At 43.0% G+C, this 19,369-nt stretch overlaps 1 protein-coding gene across 16 annotated transcripts in view; it reads right to left on the bottom strand.

The window, feature by feature from the left end:
• The window catches only part of CLASP1 (cytoplasmic linker associated protein 1), a 285,245-nt gene that overhangs the window by 158,426 nt on the left and 107,450 nt on the right, over positions 1-19,369 (bottom strand). For all 16 annotated transcript variants that reach the window (XM_074399831.1, XM_074399832.1, XM_074399833.1 and 13 more), the window contains 5 exons: positions 18,852-18,930; positions 17,257-17,360; positions 16,377-16,468; positions 14,585-14,660; positions 4,781-4,878 (listed from right to left, as the gene is read on the bottom strand). In XM_074399831.1, coding sequence (XP_074255932.1) covers positions 4,781-4,878; positions 14,585-14,660; positions 16,377-16,468; positions 17,257-17,360; positions 18,852-18,930 — 449 coding nt within the window. The remainder of the gene's footprint in view (positions 1-4,780; positions 4,879-14,584; positions 14,661-16,376; positions 16,469-17,256; positions 17,361-18,851; positions 18,931-19,369) is intronic.

Here is a 19,369-nt window from a genome sequence, read left to right as displayed (position 1 = left end):
GACTTAGAGCTTGTTCAACATTAGAGGCCTTTTCCCTGAGGCAATGATCAAAACTAACCAGTGGCAACTGTTTAATACAGCAGATACCTGAGACAGCAGTAACAACTGGGGCAAAGAAGCTGACCAAAAATGGGGGGGGGGGGGAAGGTAGAAATTAGGATGTCCATAGCAAACTTTGACAACACTGGCATACTCTTGGGAACCTGGGAGGTCATGCATATGTGCAAGGCTTTGCACATGCACAAGCCCAAGAAAGACCCCAGAAGGCTCTATGTCCCTCTGGCTGACTCTGACACTCTGAACAAGCCAGAAGGAAAAAGGAAGACAGAGGTGTCAAATACCTTTTAGAGCACTGGGAAGCATGCCCTAAAAACACAGGGCCACTCAGTAGAGGCTGGGAGACCTACTGGTTCCACACATTTAAGGAAATCTCTGTTCAATAATTAGCTGACCGCTAAGCTAATCACCCAGAGAATTCAGTGGCCACATACAACAGAGAACAAAGACTTTAAAGAATTTGTTCAGGAAAGTCACTAGGCAAAAATAACCAACAAAAACAATAAACAGCAACAACAAAAATTCTGGGGAGGGCAAAGAAGATGATTTCCAGAGTTGCCACAGATTATTTAAAATATCCAGTTTCAACAAGAAATTATGAGACAAAGAAACAAGAAAATATGGCCCATACAAAGGAAATAAAAATGAGTTAACAGAAACTATTTTTAAGGAAACCTATACACTGGCCTAACTCAATGAAGACTTCAAGTCAACTAATATAAATATGTTGAAAGATCTAAAGAAAACTATTTCTGAAGAATTAAAGTGATAAGAACAGTGCCTCATCAAACAAGAGAATAACGATGACAAGAAAGAATTAAAAAGAACCATATAGAAATTCCAGAGATGAAAGTACAATAACTGAAATTAAAAATTCATTAGGAGGAGTTCAATAACAGATCTGAGCTGGGACAAGAAGGAATCAACAAATTTGTAGAGGAATCAATTGATATTATATCCTATCTAAGTAACAAAAACATGAACAGAGCCTAAGAGATCATCATACAAAACCAATGTACCAAGATACTCACATAATAGAAGTACCAGGCAAAGAGAAAAAAGAAAAGGACATATGGTACTTTTTAAAGGACTTTTCAGATCGGATTATTTGTCCTAGTTGTTATTGTTGCCTCAGGCATCTACCACATTGAAAAATTATCAAAAAAGATATATGAAGAAGAATGGCTAAAAACTTCACAAATCTGACATAAAACAATCTATTTAACAAGCAACTCCAACCAGGAAAAACTTAAAGAGATCCAAATCTAACACACATAACCAACTGCCACAAGAGAAGACAAAGGGAAAGTCTTTAAAGCAACAAAGGAGAAGCTACTCATTGTGCACAAGGGATCCTCAAAAAGGTAAATATCTGATTTCTCATGAGAAACCATGAAAGCCGGAGTGAGGCAGGGTGGGAAAAGGAAAACACATTCAAAGTTCTGAAATTAAAAAGACAATCAACCAAGAATTCACATATTACAAAACTATCCATCAAAAAAAGAAAACTTAAGATATCAGATACATGAAAAATAAGTTATTTGGGTTGAAATGAAAGGACACTGTACAACAGCTCAAATCCACATGAAGAAATTTTAAAAATAAGTAAAAGCAACTACATAGATATATATATAAAATTTAGTATAAAGGCGCTTTTTGTTCTTAACTTTTTTCTTGTCCTGTATAACTTAAAAAGAAACTGCATAAAGCAATAATTATAAAACTATATGCACTTACAATGTATAAAGATATAATTTGCATGACAGTAACAGTAAAAAAGAGGAAGAAAACAGAGCTAAGTATGACTAAAGTTTTTAATATTGAAATTAAATAGTATCAATTTAAACTAGACTCACCCAGCAGGGCAACAGAGCAACTCTCGGTCTCAAAAAGAAAAGAAGATTCAGCAATCTAAAATTTCAGACAAACAATGGGGACAAAGAGATGATACTACAACTTTCCTCAATGAATCAAATTTATTTACATAGGATGAAGCATCAGAATGACTTTGAACTTCTCAATAGAAACACGGATAGCTGGAACACAATGAGGTATTAGCTTTAACATTCCAGATGAAAATAATTTCCAACCTAGATTCTAAACTATCAAAGTCAGAGTAAGAAAAAGATATTCTGAGGCCAGTCATGGTGGCTCACGCCTATAATCATAGCACTTTGAGAGGCTGAGGTGGGTGGATCGCTCGAGCTCAGGAGTTCAAGACCAGCCTGGGCAACACAGTAAAATTTCATTTCTACAAAAGAATTTAAAAAAAAAAAAAAATTTTGCCAGGCATGATGGCACACACCTGTAGTTCCAGCTATTAAAAGGAGGCTGAGGTGGGAGGATTGCTTGAGCTCAGAGGTAGAGGTTGCATTGAGCCAAGGTCATGCCACTGTACTTTAGCCTGAGCAACAGAGCCAGACTCTATCTAAAAAAAGGAGGCTGAGGTGGGAGGATTTTAATATAAGCTAGCAGAAACCCTCATTTCTATTCAGAGACCCAAGCTCTTTTATAGCACCTTTTACAATATTTCTTTTTTTTAAAAAAAAAAAGCAAGAGAAGGAGGGAGTCATGTGAAGAACCTGAGAAACATGTAACTGAGAAGCTGAAACAGGTGGCTTTAACTCCAGCTCTGGCGTCAGGGGGTCAGGGCCTCCGGGGCTCCACTGTGTTGGGGTTTTCCAGGACCACCCCCAGGTTTACTGGTTCACTAGGAAGACTCACCGGACTCAGCAAAGTCATATTCGCAGCTGCAATTTTTTTATAGCAGAAAGACACAAAGCACAATCAGCAAAGGAAAAAGGTACATGGGGTGAGATCCAGAGGATACCAGGCAAGTGTCCTAGAGTCTCTCTTGGTGGAGTCACACAGGACACATGTAATCCCTCAACACTAAGCTGTAACAATACAAGTGGGATGCTTTCTATCAGGAACGCTCCTTAGAGACTCAGGGGCCAGGGTTTTTACTGGGGGCTGGTCATGTAAACACCCTCTGCCTGGCACTTAACAAAATGTCAGACTCCCAGAAGGGAAAAGAAAGCAGGTATAAACACATTGTCCTGCGCAGTTTGACACAGTGAGCCACTCTTATCCCACTTCTTGGGAATGGTGGGAACGCTCCCCAAATCCACATTTCTAGGGGCCAGGCCTGTAAGCGGGCCTTTCTAAACAGCAGTCTCAGGCCTGCTGCGTTAACTCTTTCCTGCATTCACATCTCTAGGTCTCAGTTTCACCATGTCATTTCTCCCTGATTTGCTAGTTTGCTGTGGTTACCTTTCAAAAATACAGAAGAAGCCTCCTGTTAAGATGGAAACTATGTCAATGGGTGGATTCATGGTCTGGGGCCACATCAAGTTACACAGCATGGCACGAGGTCATTCCTGGAGCCGGTTAGGGTTTCACTCTCAAGACCCGTTTTCCCAACAATCATGGTGACTGCATCATTAAATAGTCCCTTCCCTTGATATCACGTCTTCCCTGCTCATCTGTGCCCTCCAATTTTCCCTAAGACATTGTTTAGTATTGCTGTTGAGTTCTTCTTCCTCCTGTGTTCTCACCACATATTCAAAGATCAGAAGGTTGAGGTTCACAAAACACTGGAATTTTAAAAAACTATTCTCACAGATTATCCTTCGTAAAGTACAAGAAAAGTAGTTTTATTCCCATCTAATCATATGCACAGATGGTGACAGCAATTCTGGATCAGGCAAGACTCTCAATCTCAAGGAAGCACGGTCCACTTGTCTGCCTGTGGAGCTACCACTCAAGGGCCTGGGGCCCACTCCTGTCATATCTGCCTTCGAGACATCAAGACAGCTGACTCCTGTATATTTCAATATTCCATCCCATTTCCAGATGCCCAGTACTCCATGACTCTTTTGTGAAATAGGGTGGAGAAAATTAAAAAGGCGAGTCAGAAGAACAGGGTTTTGACCTTAGCTCTGACTCTTATTAGCTGCATAATCTCTCAAAAGTTATTTCATGTCTCTAGGCCTCTGGAGTTTTCATGGACAAAATGACAGGCTCAGACAAGCTGCCTTGTGAGTCCATTCCAGTTCTCTCTGGAATTTTTACATTACTTTCCCCCTTAAAGGAATAACCCAGGATAAAGGTTTCAAATTAATTTGGTGTTAAGTTTCTCCATCACAGTTAAAATTATACATATCTGATCCTTATATTATTTTAAATTTTTTGACTATAACAAAGTCACATTTGTGGACTCCAGTTGTCTTGGGTCTGATGAGACACTGATCATCTTGCATGGGCTTATACACACTGAGAATGACGTGCAAACAGAAAAGCTACATTTAAAACATGATTTCCAAAATTATAACTTATGAATTTTTATTCTGGGATGGCTTCATTCATTCAAATATATTCTAAGCACCTTCTATACTAAGTGCTATCTATATAAATATAGACACAGAATCATAGATCTAGAACCATATAAACTGTAACAGTGCTGAAGTTTTCAATACTAATTGCTTTTAAAATCAGTATGTGGCATGGAACCTGGCCAGTTGCCTGGGTGAGAGTCTTACTTCTGAGGAAGTAGAATGGGAGGAGACCCCTGATATATGATCTGGACAAAATCTCCAACTACCAACACTCTACCCATATATTCTTTGAATAAAATTACAACAGAAAAAGTATTGTAAATCAAGATATTAACTGGAAAAGAATGGGGGAGAAGAGCAGAAGAAATGAAAAAATCTGCACTCACCGGGACTGTGGCAATCCTTTTTTACTGAGATCTGCCCTCACACGTTCTCCTACATGTCTGTAAATTTCCACTAAGCTGTTTATTGCTGCATCCCGAACCTAGATGTAAAAGAAGAGATCTTACAGCTGCTCTGTGTCATCCCCCAGCATGCCCTGCTGGGACACAACAGGCCATATACCATCCCAATTTATCACCATTTTACCAGTGCAATTGTAAATACAATCCTTATATACATTTGTCCAGATAAAGCCATGTTTGACAGTTTTCACTTTGCTGATAAAATGTGAAAGGGTAGTAAAACTGTGGGACTCCCACCCCTATATACATGGTCAAGTCCATATCCTTAGTTCTTTCCATTCTTTGAGATAACTGCAGAAAACTAGAATTTTCAGACCATCTTTCCAAATTAAGAAACAACACTACAAATAAATAAATGATACTAAAAATAAAATACCATGTAAAACACTCTGGATTTAAGTTAACTACTTAATGAGCAACAAAAATGGGTAGTACAGGGTATACGACGTCCCATATTCAAGAAGCTCCTAGCCCTAAAAAGGAGATTTTTTAAAAGTCCTAAAATTCTACATTCATTACAGGGCATGATACAAAAACGTTATTCAGGAGCATAAAGAGCTTGCGGTTTAATGAAGGGAGCAGTCACATTCGGTGATGTCAAGGGATGCCATATGAAGAAGGAACCACTGCAATGTGCTTGGAAGAGCAGGATTTCATCAGGTTCAGAAGGAATGAGACGGATTCCGAATAAGACACAGCCCGTGCAAAGGCATGAAAGCAGGCATGCACGGCACATGCTTCAGGAAGAGCAAATACATCAGTCTGGCCAGACACAAACACAAACTAAGAAAGCAGCATCAAATACAAAATAAGGTATGAGAGACAACGTGGATTTTTTTTAACCTGGGGAAATTCAAACATGGATTGTGTATTATACATCATTGTATCAATGTTAAATTTCTTGAGTGAGAAAAACGACATGAGTTTAAATAAGAAAATATCCTTGTTGTTACACGATACACACTGATAGGTCTAAGGTTAAAAATATCATTATAGGCCAGGTAGGGCGGCTCACGCCTATAATCCCAGCACTTTGGGAGGCCGAAGCGGGTAGATCACAAGATCAGGAGACAGAGACCATCCTGGCCAACATGGTGAAACCCCGCTTCTACTAAAAATACAAAAACTAGCCAGTGTGGTAGTGAGCACCTGTAATCCCAGCTACTCAGGAGGCTGAGGCAGGAGAATCGCTTGAACCCAGGAGGCAGAGGCTGCAGTGAGCCAAGATTACGCCTCTGCACTTCAGCCTGGGCAACAGAGCAAGACTCTGTCTCAAAATAAAATATGTATATAGATACAGATATAAATATAGATATAGATATAGATATATGTATGTATGTATAAAATTATATCTGCATGTTACTTTCAAATGGTTCAAGAAACAAGTATGTGTCTTTATACATACATACGTGTGTACACAGAGATACAAAACAAATGTGACAAATGTTAATGTAAATACAATCTTTCAATTCCCCTGTAGGTAAAAAAATTTGCATATAAAAAGGTAGGAAGAAAAATATTTTTTAACTATAAAATGGAACAAGGCCAGGTGGTACTGGGGAGGCTGTGCTTAATTCAGTAAGCAAAGATGGGAGTTTAACAGCAAGGTAGTAGAGAATGAAAGAAGGAGGAATACAAACAAAACTTTACAATTTGAAATACTGAAGGTAACCCTCAGATTTACTGAGGGTAACTTACCATTTTTACCTCTCCCAGCAAATAAAGGTAAATCTTAGGCTATATTATCTTATCACCCAAAACCTCATGCTATGGACTGAACTGTGTTCCCCCCAAAATTCAAATGATGAAGCCCTAACTCTCCAACATATTTCAAGATGGGCCTATATGATGCAATTAAGGGCCAAGCACGGTGGTTCACACCTGTAACCCTGACACTCTGGGAGCCCAAGGTAGGAGGATTGCTTGAGCCCAGGGAAACAAAGTGAGCTCCAGCCTGGGCAACAAAGTGAGCTCCTGTCTCTACAAAAAAAAATTTTTTCAATTAGCTGGGCCAGGTGGTATATGCCTACAGTCCCAGCTACTTGGGAGGCCTGAGGTAGGAGGATCACTCAAGCCCAGGAGTTGGAGGCTGCAGTGAGCTATGATCCTACCACTGTACTCTAGCCTTGGAGACAAAGCAAGACTTTGGCGTTTTGATTTTTTTTTTAAAAGGAGGTGGCCGCATATGGTATGGTGGCTCACGCCTATAATACCAGCAATCTGGGACACCCAGACAGGTGAATCACCTGAGGTCAAGAGTTCGAGACCAGCCTAGCCAACATGGTGAAACCCGCTCTCTGCTAAAAATAAAAAAATTAGCTGGGCATGGTGGCACACACCTGTAATCCCAGCTACTAGCGAGGCTGAGGCAGGAGAATTACTTGAACCTGGGAGGCAAAGGCTGCAGTGAGCTGCATTCCACTGCATTCCAGCCTGGGCGATAGAGCAAGACTGTCTCAAGGAAAAAAAGGGGGAGGCAATCAATGAGGCAAATGAGGTCCTGATGGTGGGATCCTAGAAGGAGAGGATTAGTGTCCTCCTAAGAGAAACCACAGAGCTATGTACACACACAGAAGAGGTCATATGAGCACACAGTGAGATGGCAGCCATCTACAAGCCAGCAAGAGAGCCCTGACCAGAACCCGGCCTCCAGAACTGTGAGAAAATTAATTTCTGTTGTTTAACTCACTCAGTCTACAGCATTTTGTTATGGCAGCCACAGCTGACAAACATAGATTATCAGTTTATTTCGGTAAAAAAAAAAAAATAATTTCTAACGTGAGAAAACATTTTTACATTGAAAAATGCACATATGATGGAAGTAGTCAATGCACTATGCCTTGCCTATTATTATTAAAGTATATCACTTTTGCTTACTTTCTAGTGATAACATCTGCTCAGAGCAAATCTCAACGGGGGACCTCTTTAAAGAAAAATCCATACCCAGTCAGCTACTACGAAAGTCTGGGCCATAAATGTTTAAGAGATTTAGTGGAAAAACTACTAGCTTTAGAGTCAAATATTAGTAAGTAGACTTAAGGACCTATGTGGACATTTAGGGAGCTGTGTAACCTTAGACAAAACCCTAGAACTCCTTTGGTCTCAATTTCCTCCTCTGTAAATTAAGGGTTGCTCTGAGGACTGAAAGAAATAACAGTTTCATTCAACAAATATTAGAATGCCTACTAGCTAAAAATGAAGTTGAAATGCCTACACCAGGCGTCCCCAAACTTTTTACACAGGGGGCCAGTTCACTGTCCCTCAGACCGTTGGAGGGCCGCCACATACTGTGCTCCTCTCACTGACCACCAATGAAACAGGTGCCCCTTCCTGAAGTGCGGCTCCGGGGGCCGGATAAATGGCCTCAGGGGGCCGCATGCAGCCGCGGGCAGTAGTTTGGGGACGCCTGGCCTACGCAGTGACATAAGAAGTGAGTGAGTGCAGCAGGCTGAGTGCAGGGTGACAAATGGCACTGGCAAGGAACCCTGGAGGCAGGGACAGAAAAGGGCTACAGAGGCTCAGGCAGGTGGGCCAGCACCTCCCTGCCACAAAGGAATGGAAGCACAGCTTTACCAGACTTGTCAAAAAAAGTCAAAAAAATAGATCTCCCAAATATACAATCATTTAAACTCAAAATGTAAAATTTAAACATTCTGCCCACACAAGCATACATACACCCACAAATCCATAGGCTGAAACCAGCCTTACACCAGCAGTTTGTGACCTATAGTTTGTATCTATAAAGCAATCAACACAATGGCTAGTGTTATCCGTATCTTTTAAACCAACATCCTTATTCTTTAAAATAATTGTTCCTTAGACCTAGAAAGTTACAGGATCAGATAGCATTTAGGGGGCTAAACTATTCTTCACTGAAGAGAAGAAATACAGATGAACAGGTATTCTTTGGTACTGCAAAGTAGGACACTCTAACACAGAAGAGGTTTAAATAAAAGCCACTCAGCCGAGACTGAAGGACAATGTAGCTGTTGGCTTCTACACAGGCTCTCACTGCTCTCACACTGCCTCTCCGTGCTGACCCTTCAGGCTCACCACAGAAAGGCACCCCAACGTGTCAGGCCATGAAGACTGCAAAAAGACAAGAGCCCCGTACATGCAGCACGCTCTGCCAGGTCGTACATGCATGCTTTACAGAATCTGAGGTCTCCAATGTCTGCCCATGTTGGTCCTTCCTTCCTCATAGGGTCACTGCACAGAGGAGGGTGTAGAAGCTGCAAGGTTAGTCACCTGCCCAAGGCCCACAGATCTGGAATGGCAGGCTGGGGCTCCAAAATACCACCTCTCTGGGGGCAAGCCAACATTCTTCTCACTTCAGCACAAGGCACCTTAATGAGCGGGTGCCAAAATAAGGGCTTCCTACAAAGCAAAAAGCTCAAAGGAAGGCTTCCACCCTAGAATGGGAGACTGGGAAGCAGTCTATAAACTGATGAGACCCTAAACCTACCCCGTCCTCCTAGAACCCAACACAGCCCCACAGCCAGTGTCTTAGAGAGTGGGTGCCCCAGCACCCCAAAACAGCTGGGCCCAACAGCCCACTCCCGGCGTGCAGGCTGCAGCTGAGGCAGGACTGTGCAGGAGTTCTGTCAGGCTGGCAGCAGAGGCGCTCCTCTTCCCTCCTCCTGAGCTCTGTCGGCACAGCCGTCCAGTTGGAGACAGCAAGGAATCAGCAATGGTCATCACATGTTCCAAGATGCTTTAGGCTTTGAAAACGTGACCAAACTCAGCAAGAGAGCCAGCAGTCAGCCTGGAGAGGCTCACTGGATGCAACCCTCTGCCAGCCTGTCTGCCAAGGGGTAGCTGAGGTGCTGGGAAGATGAAATTGCAAGTTTTCAAGCAGAACTCAGGCTTTTCTTATCTAGTCAAGGGACTTCCTATTGTCAGGATGTCTCAGACTGCTGGCTGCATCTGCTACAATCACTGCCCTGTCCCCGTGAACAAGCACAGACTTTGTACTGAAATCCATACCTCCAGGAACAAAAGCTTCTCTCAGCTCAGGAGGTACATCCTTAGTGTATCCATCACATAATCCTACTCCCTTCCCAGCAGCTGTGTCACAGACACCGGGAATCTTGCTATGTCAGGACCTGTCATCATACAAGATGATACATTTCCCCACTGCTCTAATGACTCTGAGTTGGGCTTTCAATTACTTGTAACCAAAAGCATCCTCGCCCACACACACGGTGCACCTGTGGGCCACTCTGAAAGGCTTCCCTGCTCTGAGTCACTGCATTCACAGCACTAAGGAAATGAACACTTGCCAAGGTGATTTTAAACACCAAATCCAGTCTGTTAGCCACTGCCTGAAGAGCTGAGAGAGGATTCTCCACACACCGGCTGTAGGGAAACGAAGAGCTAGAGGCTGACCACCAGCTCAGGTGCCTGAGTGCAGAGACAACCCTGATACAACAGTGTCCTCCCTGGTCTGAGATGTGGCAAATAATGGAAAGTCATTCAAATAGTCATGGGGCATCAGGAACTGCAAAGACGAAAAAGTTATAATCCTAATTCTAGAGGTTCAGAGACTAGTAGGAAAGATTAATGAAAAGATTAAAATAAAGGCAACAGCAAAAGCAAATGCAAGCTACACATGTACCCCAGAAGGAGGAATCATTAACTTGATTAGTATCAGGGAGTGGGTGGCAGAACTTCCTGGCGGAAGGGAGATATGGATTGATTATGTGCCTGTGTATGTGTGTGTGTCTGTGTGTGCAAATATACGTGCAAACAAAACATGACTAAGGCACATTGAATATATGGATTATGTTCAGAGTGCTCGGTTCGGAATGCTCTAGCTGTAAATGCTGTCTACTACAGACTACTGAAAGCTGCCTGTAGAATACCAATCTCGTCTTACAGATGAGGCAGGGGAAATGAAAAAAAGCAAAACAAATAATAAGAACTTTCTCAAAAGCAGACACATAGGCCTAGAACTCAACCCATGAAACCATTGTAGGCTCCAAACTTCTGGCCAAGACTTAGGGTTTCCTGGCACAAAAAGTATAACTGCCATTAAAGACACCAGGCAGGAAGTGCTAACTTGAATTTTTGGCTTAATGAAACATTTTAAACAAATCTTACATTTTATATCTTATTTTTAAAAACTCTTTGCTTCCTCATAAATTATTTTTATAAATTATACAATCTATGATGATTACATACAGCAGTAAGATGCAATCCATTTAATGTACTATTTCTGTTTTTTCACTTGTATTATTATTACTACCCATAAGCAGTCCAGGAGCACCTGATTTTTGTTAGTGAAACTCATGTCTGGGGGCAGCATGAGTACAGTCTACTCCAGGGCTGTCAATGTGTGGTAGAAGTATGGCTACGTCAAAATCACAAGACACTAAGGCTATCTCACAATTAAGGCTTTTCACGTATTTAAAGCACTATACACCTGAGTTTCTCAGAAACCCACTGGCACATGGCAGGGGCATGATTTCTGCAAATGAAAACGGCCATCTCAGATGATAAGAAGACTACTGAATAACTTGGCCTCCTGAGAGTCTTCTACTTGGACCAACTGGTCACAACGCACACTTAAGAACATTCACTTGCAAGGACTCTCATGAGGATTGAGGGGTGAGGCACTTACCACTGCCCCTACTTTAAAGGGGAAACTGAGGCTCAAGATCCAAGTAACTCCACGGTTAGCTGGCTGTTACATGCAAAGCAGGGATCTATGCCTTTAACCTAGGTGTCTTACATTGCATCAGGTAGCTCAAGTATTAATATTAAACATATCCTGCCTTTTGGCAACTTTAGAACAGTATGTCAAACTGTTAAAGACTCAATATTACCTTTTTTAAACAACTGAATCAACATTTTGAGAATGTGGGATTGTGCTGATCATCTGAAATTTAATCTGTGTACTTCTAAAATAAAGAATATTTAGTTAAAATCCTTAGGGACAAGTTAACTCCTTCTCTAGACCTAAAGGAGAAAAATAGTATCAGAGAGCAGCCCAGCACAAAAACAAAGTAGGCCCTTCCTGTCTCTTTTCTGCAGAAGCTTTAAGGAACTTTTAAGTGAGGCCTCCTCTGGTAGAAAACTTGAGAGGAAAGGAAAACCTGTGAAAAGTAAGACATTCTTCAAGGCCTATCTGAATAGCTTCAAGAATGAGAATGTACCCATTCAAAATTTTAAATGTGCTTAACATTCCACTCCCAATGTCTCTCAAAATCTACACCGAATCCATGTATCTTTAGGGCAGGGAAATACTGAGGTCATTCATTCATCAGTGAAGAGTCCCAGGACAATGAGATGTCTCCTTCACTTTCCTCGAGGATGTTGTCCACCTTAGTTGCAGAAGCAATATTTGAGGCTCAGAAACAATATCAAGCTAGTAATCTCCATCCCCTCCCCCCCCAAAAGCCCAAGGATTCACATAGACAAGGCAGGCCCACAGCACGAGCTCTCAGTAAATATATGTGGAACAAAGAGAGAAAAAGGGGAAAAACGGACGAGTGAGGGGATCCCGTGGGATGAACTACATCGTGGCACATACCCATGTAGTGCTCCCTTCCATCCTAGACAATGTCCCTTGTTGTCGTTCTGGACAGTGTAGGTCTGGTCTGTGTTTTGTTTGTTTGTTTGTTTGTTTGTTTGAGGCAGAATTTCGCTCTGTTATCCAGGCTGGAGTGCAGTGGTGCCATCTCAGCTCACTGCAACCGCCGCCTCCCGGGTTCAAGTGACTCTCCTGCCTCAGCCTCCTGAGTGGCTGGGATCACAGGTGTGTACCACTATACCTGGCTAATTCTTGTATTTTTAGTAGAGATAGGGTTTCACTAGTTGGTCAGGCTGGTCTCGAACTCCTGACCTCAAGTGATCCACTTGCCTCGGCCTCCCAAAGTGCTGGGATTACAGGCATGAGCCACCGTGCCTGGCCTGGTCTGTGTTTTATATTGACTTCACCATGGAAGTGCATTCAGAGAACCCAGCCTTCACCGACCACCTCAGGTTCTAAGATTCCCACAAGTAGTGTCAACATTCACATCACCTGTCTGACCAAAGTCAGCAACTGAATGAGGAACGAATCACCTCAGCAAGTTGGCTTTTCTGCTCTGCTAGAGCACTCCATGTGGCAGCAGCGACCCCCCAGAGTGTGGCCTCTAAAAGGATTTTTCCCACAGAAAACAAAAACAGAAACAAAACCAAAAGGGGGAAGGGTACAACAAAATAATCTATTTGGTAATTTAGAATCTTTTTAAAAACTAGGTTCAACTTATCTTTAAATTAACATTGACTATAAAGTATGATTAAGTAAATAAAAATGTCTAAACATTTCTTTCCAGTGCCATATATTTTCCTTTTTTAAAAAAAGATGAAGTCTTGCTGGGTTGCTTAGGTTGGAATGCAGTGGCACAATCTTGGCTCGCTGTATCCTCTACCTCCCAGGTTCAGGCAATTCTTGTGCCTCAGTCTCCTGATAGCTGGGATCACAGACATGCGCCACCATACCTGGTTAATTTTTTTTGTATTTTTAGTAGAGACGGAGTTTCAACATGTTGGCCAGGCTTGTCTTGAACTCCTAGCCTCAAGTGATCTGCCCACCTCGGCCTTCTAAAGTGTTGGGATTACAGGCATGAGCCACCACGGCCAGCCTAATGCCATTTATTTTCAACGAAGGCTGAAAAAGGGCATGAGTGGAAGAAGAAAGCAGCGAGACAGCAAACGACAGGCAGTGAGGAGGGCAGAGGCTGGGGTGGAAGGAGCAGCACAACAGCCAGAGACAGGAGAGACACCTGCTGCTGGAAACAAGAGCAAGGAAAGGGCCTGGAGAGCAGATGGGGTGCTGCAGACTCAGGGGACCTAGAGGCCAGGGGAGGCTGGGTGGAAGGTGAGCCTGATACAACCTCTTGGGAAGGTAACTTAGCAGTTACCAACCAAGATTTCAAGGAGAGGCCACTGACCATGTATAGTTCTCTTGTAAATTACTGTTCCATTTTCTGAACCTTCTGCTAATGATGTATGTTTCTTATCAGTTTGAATGAGATGACATAGTAAAAATGATTCTGGTTGAGAAAGAGCATTGAACTGGGAGGCGAGTTCAGTGTTATTTCTCCAGCCCAGACTTGTATAACTTCGTGAATTACCTGGTAACTACTCACAGGTGAGACAGCCAGCTTCTCTCCTACCCTCACACTAAGGAAGTAGTGCTTTTCATTAATTTAGGTAAAATCTGCAGCTCTTAAACATTCAGTTTGAAAGCGTTTCCTCAACGATATACACAGTTGGAGCCGCCCCCCAAAGCAAAATGAAGAACATTTCCATCACCTCAGAACAGTCCCCTCAGACCCTCTTTCAATCATTCTCCCCGACCTCAGCACAGATTCTGCACCACTACCCCTGGCACCACCCCTTTTGGCTGCAGAAAAAGTGGCCAGACATCTTATCTCGGAGGCTGGTCTGGATAACATCAATTTCTAGGTTAGTGATTTCTCAGCCCTGGGTACAGAAGAGGGCAGAGTGGCCACCACATTTAACAATTTAATACTTAAACGTATACACATTTTATACATTTTAATGGATAAATATTTTATAAATGCTAATGGGTACTGGATCTCTTAAAAAATCATCATTGCGCTATGAAGATTAGGACTACAGTGCCACCCACCTACTGGGAATAGACAGAACACCACAATGCATCTGAACAGTCTAAGCAACGACCTCCTCCCAGGGGTTTTCCTTCTCACTCACCTGGCTGTTTGGATCTCCAAGTAAGTTGCATATATGTGGCACAATCTTGCTTAGTGTTAAAGTCTGTGCTCCAGAGCTGAAAACAAAAGGAGTGCCTTCTTGTTAGTGAGAACCGAGAAAAGCAAAATGCCTGTCTGCCCACATCTGCCCTCCCTGTGTCTCCCCAACCCCCATCACCACCTCACACCAAGTCTCTCTCCATCCCATCCACGCTGGCTCCAAGTAAATGTATCTGAGGCCCCCTTTGCAGACAGTTCAAAACCTAGGACGGCTTCTCCCAGATGAGACTTTCTCCAGTCCCCCAGGGCTGTGGCCAAACAGGCCCTACCCCTTTAAAGCTGGGCCAGAGCTCTGGCCTGGCCCCAGTCCGCTTGCCTCACAGGTGCTGCCTCTGCATTACTGTCCGTCACTGTAAGGCAACTACAAGTCGCTTGAGGGACCTTGCTTAATTCTCTCGTGTGCTGTGGCAGAGCTCTCTGCTACAGTAGACATTAAGGCAACACTGCTGGATATAAAGACAGCAATCAAACCAGAGCATCTGCCCTACTGGGACACTTCTGAGCCAAGCACTGCCCTACTGGGGCACATTTGAGTTAGAATTTTCACCATCACTATCGCTGCCATGACAAACAGCCTTTGTGACTACAAATCTCTTAGTTAATCTGCCTACTACCTTAGCATAAATTCCTAGAACGGGAGCTACTATGATCAAAGGCTAGAACTTTTTTTTTAAAGCTTCAGCTACATGTGGCCAAATTTAATGGCACTGAAAAGGCTAACATATTAAGATGGAAAAAATTTACAAAGTAATATAAACATTAATCTCAATTTTGTTTTTAAAAATAACATATTATTTTCATAATCAGAAAAAAAGGCTTGAAATTTGTAATTTTTAAAAAGCCTCTCCTACAAATAAGCACATAAAAAAATGTCAACAGTTATTAGATTAAAAACAACTTAAAACCACAATGAGGTATTCCCACACACATAAAAAAAAATGGCTAAAATTAAAAAGTGACAACATCCAATGGCCAGCAAGGGTATGAAGAAACCAGATCATTCAGACATTGCTGGTTGGGAAAGTAAAACGGTACAGACAGCTCCAGGAGAAAAACTGGCAGTCTCTTGTAAACTAAAAATGAACTTAGCAAATGACCCAGCAAGTGTACTCTTGGGCACTCATCCAAGAGACATGGAAACTTATGTTCATGTAGAAACTTGTACATGCATGTTCACAGCAGCTTTATTCATAAAAGCCAAAAACTGCAAATTACCCAAATGTTCTTCAACAGGTGAATAGTTTAGCCATCTATACCAAGGAATTCTATTTGGCAATAAAATGAACTATCAGTCAATGACAAGGGCAACCTCAAGGGTATTATGCTGAGTGAAAAAAAGATAAACTCAAAAGGTTACATACTGTATAATTCCATTTACATAACATTCTTGAAATGACAGAATCATAGGGAGGAAGAACAGATGCATGGCTGCCAGGGGTCAGGGTGTGGCTACACACGGCAGCATGAGGAAGGGGTGCAGTTGTAAATACACACAAATACGCATGTTTTTACCAGAGAAATCTGCACAGGCTCTGGGGATTGTATCAATCTCAACTTCCTGGTACTGATGCTGTACTACAGTTATTCAAGATGCTAATGTTGGACAAGGAAGGGTAAGGGGGCATGAGACCTCACACTACATTTCTTTGTAACTTCCTGCAAATCTATATTTCAAAATAAAAAGTTTTTAAAAATTCAGCCAGGTAAAAATGTCAGGATCATCCCAGACTTACGCATTGAGTGTTGCTATAAGGCAGAGACAGATGCCTTCTCGAGTACGGAAATTCTTGTGTTTGAAGCCTCCAAGCATTCTGTCCCATACGTACTGCAGGTGACAAAGAACAGGTGAGGAAAACAGAAGATTGCTGTAGCTGTCACTTAGTAAGGGAGCAATGGAAGGGGAGCCTCTTAATGAGTACCAAGTTAGTCCCATCCTCTACCAACACATTTAATACTTTCAAGAGCATACTGGAAAATGATGGCATCTGTCATGTTACCAAGTATTACAATTTTTAAAACACATTCATTTACATAATTGCATTGAATTCTCCCAAGAACTCTGAAAGGGAGGTATAACTGTCCTCGTTTTACAGGTGAGGAAAGCAAGGCCCAAAGAGCCAGTGAGTTGCTGCAGATCACACACTCACACTGCCCTCTGCTTTTTCTGATCACTCCCCTAATAATGGACAGTGGAACCTGGGAAGGCAGGGCTGTTTCAGTCCATCCCAGCAGCCCCAACTCACTAGAAGACAGGGGCTAGGGCTCCAGTCAGGCCTGCTGACTCCCCAGACACTACAGCTTCCTCTTTTCAGAGAAATGGAGAATCAGTTACATAAATGAGCCGAAGAGTCTAATAGGTTAAAACCAAGTATATTAAATTCACTAATTTATTCAATACCCCCATGTTAAATCCACTAATTTTTTCATCTTATACTTTTGTGACTTATTTAAGTATCTTGCATGGGGAACAGATTGAATGCTGTGAAAATTTTTATCTGTAATACATCAGCTTAAGTCTATGGAGTCACACCATTTGTGCAAGTACACACACACCATTGTGCGTGCATGTGCACACACAGGCCCGCTGACCTCAAAACACGTCTCTTGCCCTACCTGGGGATTAGCAGCCTGATCCATGATCTTTAGCAGCAGAGTTTGGTCCTGCTCCCTCACAGAGTCTTTAGCATCTCCTAGTCTGTCTATTAGACTTGGCAGCACTGAAAATCAAAATGGAAACTGGTCAGATGAAACCCTATTTGGGGGTCTGTGGTCACCAAGTATTGCTATTTCAATTATGTGGGAAGACAAACCCCTGAACTAAATGATGTGTCTCATTCTAAAACCACTCATCTTTGCTCACAGCTCTATTCTTGCTGAAATCCATGAAAGTCAGCAAAAGCGTCTGCAAAATCTTTTGTATGGACAGATATACTATTTGTCGTCATCCTTACCCCACGCTCCTCCAGCCAGTTCCCAATGTATTTGTAAGCTGATAAAAACGGAAGACCTTGGCAGGAAGAGTCAACAGAAAAGAAAATTTAAGTAAAAGTCAAGGAGAGGGACTCCAGCATATCTGTTTGGGGGTGGAAGGGGTAGGGACTTATGGATAAATCTTAAATTTCATTGACATTGTGTGATTTTAGTTTTACATCACACCCAAACACACAGGAGACAGAGCCCAGCTTTCCATCTTCCCCCACATACCCAAATGTGGACCCTCCCACTAGTGCTCCAAGGACACCTGTAGACCAGAGGTCAGCTTATTTTAACAGTCTGTAAACCTCTATTACAAGAGATATCTCTGAATAGTTCAGCTAATTTAGGAGGAAAATGGAACACTACTAAAATATCAAATTTCTAAAAGTAATGGCTTATTTGTAAAAAGACACTAGGTGCTAGAATGGGAAAACAGTTCACCACCTTTTCAGAAGGAGCATATTGACAAGAAAGTTAACAGAAAAGAACAAATACATGTGTGCCAATGAAAATAGAAGATTCCATAAGGAAATGGTTGCGTAGAGCTGCTTAGTGTTTATACTGCCCCGGTGAAACAACAGAGGTCAAGAATTTCGAGGTATTTAAATCTATGAAATCTGTGGGTTTTGTTCCATTTGGCAGACATATTGTTTTCCCTCTAAATAAGAGCGAACATTTACTATACACTTGTAATGACATTTACAATCAGGGTGAAAATGGTAATTCCAACCACAATCATCCGGGGAAAAATACAGCTGGCTCAGTTTTATAGAACTTCTCAAAGAAAACTGCCTCTCATTAAAGGGGACCAGGGGCCAGGGACAAATATGACTTGGTTGTCGCCAAAAGGTGATGGCTAGTTTAGCATAAGAAATAAACACGGCACTAATATGAGTTCCATATAAGAACACAAAGAAGCCAGCACAAAGATACGGGGGAGGGTAAGGGCACCTGCAGGCCCAGAGGCCGAGGAGCCCAGCAGGGAGGGAAGGCAGCGGTGCAGCCGGCGGGGGCTACGGGAGGGAAGGCAGGGTGCAGCGGGCGAGGGCGGCGGGGGCTGCGGGGCGAGGACTGGCTGTTTGGAAGGAGCGGAAGGGAGACCAAGGGGGCTGGATGGGGAGGCAGGGTGGCTGCCGGAAGGGTTGGAAGCAGCTAAGTGGAGGAGCCGGAGAGGCTGAGGGAAGGCTGGGGTCTGAAGGGGCCTGGGCCGCTCCACTAGTGCCGCAGCTCACCTGTGCCGATCTGCGCCTTGAACCGATCCTGCAGCCGGGTCACGAGGGCGGACAGGATGTCCATGCCCAGCAGAACCACCTGCAATGGGAAACACCCGGAGCCAGTTAGCGGCCGGCCTGCGGGGCAGCGCTCCCGCCCACCCGCTCCGGGGACACCCCGACATTTCTAGCCCGAACGCAGTCAGAGAGTCCAGAGCGTGCATGCCGACTGGGGGAACCAAACTGATCAGCAAGAGGTAGAACGATCTTCCACAAAAAGAGCTGTGTACAGCTATAATGGAAAATACTCCATGAGGGGAAAAACGAAATAAAAGGCTATACAGCGTAGCCAAAGCCGGGTGAGCCGCCTTGCAGAGTTTAAGAGCGCGCCGCGGTCCCGCCCCCTCCAGTTCCGCCCCGACGAGGAGCGTATGCAAATTTTCGAGCGGCCGACGCTCGGTCTTCTGGGTAAAACCCGGCCGCCTTTTCTGCAACCCTTCAAGCCTCAGAAACAAAGAATTGGTGGTGTCGTCAAAAGC

Source organism: Saimiri boliviensis, chromosome 5, assembly GCF_048565385.1.
Source record: "Saimiri boliviensis isolate mSaiBol1 chromosome 5, mSaiBol1.pri, whole genome shotgun sequence".
Taxonomy (NCBI): Eukaryota; Metazoa; Chordata; class Mammalia; order Primates; family Cebidae; genus Saimiri; species Saimiri boliviensis.
Note: the sequence above shows the minus strand (reverse complement) of the source record. Positions and strands in the feature narration are given on the sequence as shown.